At 43.0% G+C, this 10000-nt stretch overlaps 1 protein-coding gene across 1 annotated transcript in view; it reads right to left on the bottom strand.

Moving 5' to 3' along the window:
• Positions 1-10000, bottom strand: part of LOC118240643 (multifunctional procollagen lysine hydroxylase and glycosyltransferase LH3-like) — a 19132-nt gene that overhangs the window by 1346 nt on the left and 7786 nt on the right. The window contains exons 6-15 of the mRNA XM_035521715.1: positions 9725-9788; positions 9517-9614; positions 9068-9166; positions 7308-7439; positions 5008-5129; positions 4488-4592; positions 3534-3659; positions 2882-3023; positions 1587-1700; positions 1112-1288 (exon numbers count right to left, since the gene is read on the bottom strand). Of these exons, the coding sequence (XP_035377608.1) occupies positions 1112-1288; positions 1587-1700; positions 2882-3023; positions 3534-3659; positions 4488-4592; positions 5008-5129; positions 7308-7439; positions 9068-9166; positions 9517-9614; positions 9725-9788 (1179 nt within the window). The remainder of the gene's footprint in view (positions 1-1111; positions 1289-1586; positions 1701-2881; positions 3024-3533; positions 3660-4487; positions 4593-5007; positions 5130-7307; positions 7440-9067; positions 9167-9516; positions 9615-9724; positions 9789-10000) is intronic.

Below are 10000 nucleotides of genomic sequence, written 5' to 3'. Positions count from 1 at the left end.
ATTTCCTCGCTACTAAATATTCCAGTCAACTGTCAATGGTATTATAACAAATCAGAAGTGATTGGGATTGACAGCAACTCGGCCACGAAGTGGTCGGCCACGTAAAATGAGAGAGTGGGGTCAGCGGATGCTGAGGAGCAGTGTGCAGAGGTCGCTGATTTTCTGCTGAGTCAATTCCTACAAACATCCAAACTTCATGTGGTCTTCAGATTAGCTCAGGAACAGTGCGTAGAGAGCTTCGTGGGATGGGTTTCCATGGCTGAGCAGCTGCATCCAAGCCTTACATCACCAAGCACAATGCAAAACAGTGGATGCAGTGGTGTACAGCACGCTGCCACTGGACTCTAGAGCAGAGGAGACGTGTTCTCTGGAATGACGAATCACGTTTCTCCGTCTGGCAATCCGATGGACGAGTCTGGGTTTGGCGGTTGCCAGGAGAACGGTACTTGTGTGGCTGCATTGTGCCAAGTGTAAAGTGGTGGAGGGGGGATCATGTTGTGGGGTTGTTTTTCAGGAGTTGGGCTCAGCCCCTTAACACGAGTGAAAGGAACTGTTAATGCTTCAGCATACCAAGAGATTTTGGACAATTTCATGCTCCCAACTTTGTGGGAACAGTTTGGGGATGTCCCCTTCCTGTTCCCACATGACTGTAAACGAGTGCACAAAGCAAGGTCCATAAAGACAAGGATGAGCAAGTTTGGTGTGGAAGAACTTGACTGGCCTACACAGAGTCCTGACCTCAACTCGATAGAACACCTTTGGGATGAATTAGAACGGAGACTGTGAGCCAGGCCTTCACATCAGTGTCTGACCTCACAAATGTGCTTCTGGAAGAAAGGTAAAAAATTCCCATAAACACACTCCTAAACCTTGTTGGAAGCCTTCCAGGAAGAGTTGAAGCTGTTATAGCTGCAAAGGGTAGGCCAACATCATATTAAACGCTATGGGTTAGAATTGGGATGCCACTCAAACTCATATGTGTGTGAAGGCAGATGAGTGAATACTTTTGGCAATATAGTGTACATCTCTTGTACAATGAGCTGAACTCTCGATGTGCAGCAGCATCTGTAGGACTGTGTGTAGCGGTATAGTGACGTATATATACAGTTACATTATGTCTCCCTGAAGACCACATGCCAAAGTCCTCCATCGTCTGCACCAGTTCATCACACATCCGTTCAGAAAAGATGGGAAACCAGTAAACGTCGGGACAGGGCTGTTCCACCACAGTCTCCCCCTCCTCAAAGATCTGAGAGTAGTTCTCATGGACATACTTCTCTCTCCAGTCCTACACACACACACACACACACACACACACACACACACACACACACACACACACACACACACACACACACACACACACACTCTTTAATGCTAATTTAAATAAAATAAATAATACAATTCCCATTATTGTCTGTGTATATGTGAAAGTGCATGAGTGTTCGTATCTGTGCATGTGTTTGCGTATGTGGGTGTGTATCTCTGTGAAAGTGTGTGTGTGTGTGTGTGTGTCTGTGCATATGTGAATATGCTTGTATGTGTTTGAGACACAGAGAGTGAAAATACAGAAGTATAGTCCTTACCATGGGGTTATCGAATATTTGCCAAATGTCAGGGTAGAGTCTGCTGATGTTGTAGTTGTTGGATGAGATCAATCGGCCAAACTCATCTCTGTTAGACACAAACATGAACACACCCTACAAAACATAAAGGCAGATCTACTCAAACTCTAGTGAGTAATCACAGTTAGGTAGGAAAATGTGTGTGTACGGCCAGGTTAGGGTTAGCATTAAGACTTGTGTGAACACTGGTGTGGGTTACTTGGTTATTGTTACTGAGCTCTACAGTGATCCCTGTATTCTACAGTGTTCTAGTTCATTGGTATGTTGGACTCTAACTTGCTGTACTGTACTAGGATGTATTCTATGAGGAAATGAAAAAACACTTTTGTAAGTTGCTCTGGATAAGAGCATCTGCTAAATGCCGTAAATGTAAATGTCACCATGAAATGCTTGCTTGTGCTATAAGAGCTTATGCATGTAGCTATAACTACTTAATTATACAGGCTTATGACAGGCATTATAAAGCAGTGTAATATATATATATATATATATATATATATAAAATATATATAAAAAACTTAATTAATTAATTCATTCATTCATTCATTCATTCATTCATTCATTCGGTAAACCACATTATAAATACATTTATAACGAATTAAAATACAGGATGGATTCACATGACATGTTGCCCAAATACTTTTTAAACTCTTTTTTAGCTATATACACTCCAGAGGTCTTTTATGGATAGTTTTTCCTGATTTGAAATGTCACTACATCAGTAATATCTTTCAGGTCTTCATATGGAACTGCACCAAGACAGGAAGTTTGGGGAGGGTACCTTGTATTTTTGTTTGTATCATAGTCTACATGCTGTAACAAATTTATTACAATGCAACTTTTGGTTGCAAGTGACTTTTTACCTAGCTTACACTTCATATTCATTTATTCTGACTTTTCAAATCCATATCAGTCACTTTGGCCCTCTGTGTTTGGCTGTGTTCTGTCTACACATCTTTGTCTAACGATTATCTGAGTCTGGACTGTATAAAGATAATGAGGCTGATGTGCCTTAAACAAACATTACCACATATGGATCCTGCCTCAGCTCACTTCATATTCCGATACGAATGAATGCAGTTGTATTTATGTAGCACCTTTCAAGGAGCCCAAGGTCACTTTACAATTAAAACACACACAGCTTTTATATCACGAGACAATTTATCATGATGGCTACCTAGATAGGGACTCAAACCTGAGACCCCAGCACTGAGAGGCAAACGCGCGGATACATATGTGCACACGCAGACAAACACCTGGTCTCGGACTGCTCTGCAGAAGACCATGTCAGGGTCTATCTCTTCCTCCTCATAGAGGGAGATGTGGGCCAGTCGTGTACGCAGGATGTCACCACGAATCAGGTACACCTGAGTTACATAGGGCACATTCCACAGGCCCCTGGACAGACAGGTAGACCAGAGTTACACAGAGCACATTCCACAGGCCCCTGTGGGCTTAGAACCCATTATTTATTTGTTAATGCATTAATTAAATGTATTATTTAGCTGTTGAATTCCTAACTCCTAACAGTGAGTTAGGGATTAGGGTGCAGTGAGAGCCTCTAGCAGACTTTTAATTAATTTTGAACAGAACAACACATTTCAACACAAGACATAAATGTAGACACAGATTCATTCACAAACACCAACCTCCTGACCCACACAGACGCATTTACATTTAATTTTATCCAAAGCAACTTAAAATTATGACTGGGTACAACTTGAGTAACTGAGGGTTAAGGGTCTTATTCAGGGACCCAACAGTGGCAACTTTGTAGTGGTGGGGCTTGAACCAGCAACCTTCTGATGACTAGTCAAGTACCTTCACCACTGAGCTACCACTACTCAGGCTTATACTCATAGCCACACGTACACTCCCTGCCACACACAGCATGAAGAGTGGCCTTACACTCGTTTGGCTTGCACAATGTCAATGTAATCCTCAGAACAGGAGTAGAACCCTTCAGGACTCAGAGCACCCCAGAAATTAGACCAGAGCTTCCCATGTCGAGACAACATTGGGGCAATCACTGACCTGAGAATGAGCGACAGACAGACAGAGGAAAAGACAGAAAGAGGCAGTCAGAAAATGCACACCAGGGTGTGCCCCCCCCCCCCATTATCCACACCAGAGTTTGCTAAGTCTAACCCTACTTCTAGATTGACTAATTAAACTACTACTTATTGTAGGATGTTGCTTATTACACTGATGTTGACTAACAAACTCTAGTACTCAGTGTTATTTGCACTCATCATTGTTTCAGACAGACCTTATGAATTTTGTAATTCTAGGCATCAGCAGTGATCCCTGTATTTCTACAGTATTCTAGTTCACTGGCATTTTGGACTCTAACCTGCTGTACTGTACTGGGATGTATTCTGTGAGGAAATTAAAAAGCACTTTTGTAAGTCGCTGTGGATAAGAGCGTCTGCTAAATGCTGTACATGTAAATATAACCCTGTGGAGCTAGTCTAGGGTTAACCTTGGTCTATCAAACCCCAACCCTGTGGATCTAGTCCAGGGTTAACCCTGGTCTATCTTAAACCCCAACCCTGTGGATCTAGTCTGATAGCTACCCACTTCAGATGCGCTGGGTAAGCAACCAACTGCTAGTCATACGTGCAGGAGAGACTGATTATCATACAACATAAAAATGATCACCACTCTGTTTGGATAGAATCTCTGACTTGTTAACAACTCTCTGATTTTCTCTGTATTCTCTACAGAAACAGAAGCTGTCTTCTACTCAACAGTGTGTGTGTGTCTATTTGTGTGTGTGCAGGTGTATGCATGGAATGTGCCAGAGTGTGCTTATGTAAGGGTTTGAGAAAGTATGTGTGTGTGTGTGCGCGTGTGTGTTACTTGTTTTCTTCTATAAGGATCCGCAGTATGTCAGGGTTGGTCAAAGCCACATCAGAATCAATGCTGAAGTAGTAATCACAGGTGATGCTGCTCTTACACGCCTCTCTAACACACACACGCACGCACACGCACGCACGCACACACACACACACACACACACACACACACACAAACACAATCTATGAAAGTGGAATGCGTGTGTCTCACTGTAGGCAGTATACATTATAGATATTATACATCCATATCATCAGGATTTGGACACATTCTAATTCCAGAACTTTTGGAAATTAAGTTAGGTTTTCTTTAAAAAAAAAAATCCAAATAGCCCTTTTCTATATTTCACACTAGAAAAATCTAAACTTACTTCAACAATAGAAAAATATAAAATACAAAAACTTGCTAATTGATTGCTAAAACTTTAACGACAGCTGACTCGTACACATATAGGCCTAGGGTTAAGGCTGGGGCTATGTAGGTGTGTGGGGGAGTGTGTGTGTGTGTTTGTGGTGTGTACACTTACACAGCCATGGTTCTGGCCCGGTCATGCCGGAGGTTTTCCTCAGGTACAACAATACGAGCATCTAAGAACAAAGAACGATGCCGACTCCAAAACAACTCAATGTGCTTCTCATGATACACCACCTAATCTCTCTCACACACACACACACACACACACACACGAGTAGAATATAACATTCTCAGGATTAATATTGTTAATATACAGCCTCCTGAGTGTGCATGAGTGTGTTTGTGCAGGAGTGACTGTGCATGAGTGTCTGTATGTATAGGAGTGATTGTGTATGTGTGTATGTTTGTGTAGAAGTGTATGAGTATGCATGTATGTTTGTGTAGGAGTGATTGTGTACAAGCGTATATGGGTATGAGTGTGTGTATGTATAGGAGTGATTGTGGGAGTGTGTGCACGAGTGTGTGAGAGTAGGAGTGATGACTCATCGGTTCAACCAGATTCAGGCACACAAAATGGAATATAAAAAAGATACAAAAGACATCCTTCCTGTAAACCGGTAAGCAAGCAGTACGAATGTGGGGTAATAGGTCTGCTAGATGTGATGGCCCTGACTTTACCCTGACTTTGTGTGTGTGTAGACAGAGAGACCTCGACAGACAGACAGCCAGCACTAGATGATCTGTAAACTCTAAAGCTTTATTTAGGACCTTGGTAATGAAGGACCCCACCCATCCCAACAATAGGCTTTTCTCTCTGTTGAGGTCAGGGAAGCGCTTTCGCTCCCTGAAGACTAAGACAGAGAGACTGAAGAGGAGCTTCTTCCCACAGGCCATTCGGGCCCTGAATCAGGGAAACTGATCAACTGTGCGGACCACCACCACCATGTAACATGTAACTGTAAGGATGTTCAATTGTAAGATGGAACTGTACATTGTGTACATACATATACACACGCATACATTTCTCTATACACCCGTTTTGTTTTGTTTTTTCCTCAGTTTGGACAGAGCACTCTCAAACCATTTCACTGCGAGATATACTGTGTATGATTATGTATGTGACAAATAAACCGAACTTGAACTTAAACTTGGTATAACCACTGATCCCGGTTAATCACTCGAGTCACTATGAGCACCATTTCTAAAATAGCATTTAGGAAACCTGCTCACAATAAGACATAAACTAACCCTACAGACGCTTGGTTAGTTTAACCCTAACCCTACAGACGCTGTCGTACTTGCTGTCCAGTAAGTTGACATCTTGTTAAACAAGAGGATTCAACTTCAGTCACATCCACAGAAAGTGGTTTAGCTTCAGCAGAGAGAACTGAACTGCAGAAAGATGTTTTGGGTTTATGATTCAGTAGCTGTAACACTTTGTCTAGTAACAGTGACATGGTGAGGTGATTAAACCTAATGGGTTTCTGCTGGCTAGTTACCAAGTGTTTGTTGATTTGACCATGTTTAATTGCAGATGTATACACCACGCTGACCGTGTGTGTGTGTAGATACATACAGTGCATGCCACAAACCGTGTGTGTGTAGATATATACAGTGCATGCCACGCTGACTGTGTGTGTGTGTGTGTGTGTGTGTGTGTGTGTAGCTATATACAGTGCATGCCATGCTGACCGTGTGTGTCTAGATATATACAGTGCATGCCACGCTGACCGTGTGTGTGTGTGTGTGTGTGTGTGTGTGTGTGTGTGTGTGTAGCTATATACAGTGCATGCCATGCTGACCGTGTGTGTCTAGATATATACAGTGCATGCCACGCTGATCGTGTGTGTGTGTGTGTGTGTGTAGATATATACAGTGCATGCCACACTGACCGTGTGTGTGTGTGTGTGTGTGTGTGTGTAGCTATATACAGTGCATGCCATGCTGACCGTGTGTGTGTAGATATATACAGTGCATGCCACGCTGACTGTGAGTGTTGAGCTGCTACAATGAATATGTGTTTGTGTTTGTCATGTATCTCTTTTAATCTGGTTGAGTTTGAGAGTACTGCACAGAATTTGGCTGGAGTACGTACGGGATACGAACGTTTCATTGTTGTGTTCAACAGTCCTGATTAGCTAGCTAGTGTGTTTCAGTATCTCATTAGTGCTGAACCATGAAAAAAAAAAAGCATTTAGTCATCTTTTGTTTCTTTCAGCTAACCATTTGTGTCCAGCAGGGGGCACCCTGATCTGTGGCTGCTATGGAATTGTATGGTTTGCGTAGTGGTAAACGCCACCAATGAACATTACTGTATCATAAATGTACATAGAGTAGTCAAATTGTTGTGTAAAATGTGCGTGAACCACATGTACGTTGTTGTGTAAAGCATGTGTGAATTCATGCATGTACATTGTTGTGGATGAAGAGCCTTAAACGAGTGTGTGGGTAATTCAGTGTTGTCAGTCTCTCCAGAAACTCCTCCAGGAAGGGTGTTGGCTGTTCGATGAACACAGCAATGTGCACCAGGGGCATCTCTTCATCCTACAGCAACAGTAGAGACATTCTACATTAAATGTTAGACACACGTCCCCTCTACATACTACATGAACATTAGACGCACGTCCCCTCTAATTCTACATTAACGTTAGACGCACGTCCCCTCTACATACTACATTAACGTTAGAGACAAGACCCCTCTACATTCTACATTAACGTTAGAGACACGTCCCCTCTACATACTACATTAACGTTAGACGCACGTCCCCTCTACATACTACATTAACATGAGAGACAAGACCCCTCTACATTCTACATTAACGTTAGACGCACGTCCCCTCTACATACTACATTAACATTAGAGACAAGACCCCTCTACATTCTACATTAACGTTAGAGACACGTCCCCTCTACATGCTACATTAACATTAGAGACACGTCCCCTCTACATACTACATTAACATCAGACACGTCCCCTCTACATACCACAGTAACGTTAGCGACACGTTCCCTCTACATACCACAGTAACGTTAGCGACACGTCCCCTCTACATACCACAGAAAGGTTAGAGACACATCCCCTCTACATACCACAGTAACGTTAGCGACACGTCCCCTCTACATACCACAGAAAGGTTAGAGACACGTCCCCTCTACATACGACAGTAACGTTAGCGACACGTCCCCTCTACATACCACAGAAAGGTTAGAGACACGTCCCCTCTAAATACCACAGTAACGTTAGCGACACGTCCCCTCTACACACCACAGTAACGTTAGACACGTCCCCTCTACATACCACAGAAAGGTTAGAGACACGTCCCCTCTACATACCACAGTGACGTTAGACACGTCCCCTCTACATACCACAGTAACGTTAGCGACACGTCCCCTCTACATACCACAGAAAGGTTAGAGACACGTCCCCTCTACATACCACAGTAACGTTAGACACGTCCCCTCTACATACCACAGTAACGTTAGACACGTCCCCTCTACATACCACAGAAAGGTTAGAGACACGTCCCCTCTACATACCACAGTGACGTTAGACACGTCCCCTCTACATACCACAGTAACGTTAGCGACACGTCCCCTCTACATACCACAGAAAGGTTAGAGACACGTCCCCTCTACATACCACAGTAACGTTAGACACGTCCCCTCTACATACCACAGTAACGTTAGCGACACGTCCCCTCTACATACCACAGTAACGTTGGCGACACGTCCCCTCTACATACCACAGTAACGTTAGCGACACGTCCCTTTACATACCACAGTAACGTTAGCGACACGTCCCCTCTACATACCACAGAAAGGTTAGAGACACGTCCCCTCTACATACCACAGAAAGGTTAGAGACACGTCCCCTCTACATACCACAGTAACTTTAGATACGTCCCCTCTACATACCACAGTAACGTTAGCGACACGTCCCCTCTACATACCACAGAAAGGTTAGAGATCACTGCCAACACCTGTTATTCGTGTTCCACAATAAGAGGGAGTACTGTCTTTTGAACAGGACTGTATACCCAAAATGTTATACAAATGATTTTCTAATTGAAAAATTAAGCAATGTAAGAAGTACAAGAGTATCCCTAAATACTAAAGGGGTGACAGAATGACAGGAAACGACAGATAGGAATAATTAAAATTAAAACACTAACTGGGATATCGTTCAGATATAGCAGATCATCACAGATGCCACATCCTCTTTCATATGTCCACGCTGTTGGAACATAGTTGCCCAGGTAATTCAGCTGGAGCTAGAGACACACACACACACACACACACACACACACACACACACACACACACACACACACACACACACACACACACACACACACACACACACACACACACACACAATAAAGACATTCAACAATAAAGCAAGACCAGACAAGGGTGGGACTGATGAATTGTGTCACAACTGGCCTCTCCATGGACTGTGACTGCTTTGTTTTGGGGCAGTATCTGATAAATCTAATAATCTCTAGGCTAGGGTCAGGGTCAGGCTACTGTACCAGCCTAATGCTCATCTGACATTAAGAGAGCGGGAGGGGCAGTGAGGCAGAGGGGTGGAGAGAGGCAGTGAGGCAGAGGGGTGATTTACCTTGGTAGGTCCATTGCCATGGATAACAACTGGAAGTGTATCGTAAGCAACATTGCGAGCTCTGACTCGAGATTTCTCAAACTTCAGAACCACTTCCTCTAAAAGTTTAAAGAACACACATGTTCCTTAACACACATGACATCTAAAATTGAAAAAGGACAATGCAAAGTGTGTGTATACACACACCCACGTTCATATGTGTTCTTACCAATGGCGCCATTAAGATTCTGGAAAATCCGTGATTTATGATCCAGTGTCATGTTGAACTTAGTCTGAGAGAGAGAGAGAGAGAGGGAGAAAACAATGAGAAACAAGGGTTAGTAACAGCTTATTAATGTGTTAAAGGGTTAGTAACAGCTTATTGATGTGTTAATGGCTTAGGGTTAGTAATAGCTTGTTAATGGGTTAGGGTTAGTAACAGCTTATTAATGTGTTAAAGGGTTAGTAACAGCTTATTAATGTGTTAATGGTTTGTTAGCTGCCA

The sequence above is a fragment of the Electrophorus electricus genome, chromosome 22 (assembly GCF_013358815.1).
Source record: "Electrophorus electricus isolate fEleEle1 chromosome 22, fEleEle1.pri, whole genome shotgun sequence".
NCBI classification, from domain to species: domain Eukaryota; kingdom Metazoa; phylum Chordata; class Actinopteri; order Gymnotiformes; family Gymnotidae; genus Electrophorus; species Electrophorus electricus.
Note: the sequence above shows the minus strand (reverse complement) of the source record. Positions and strands in the feature narration are given on the sequence as shown.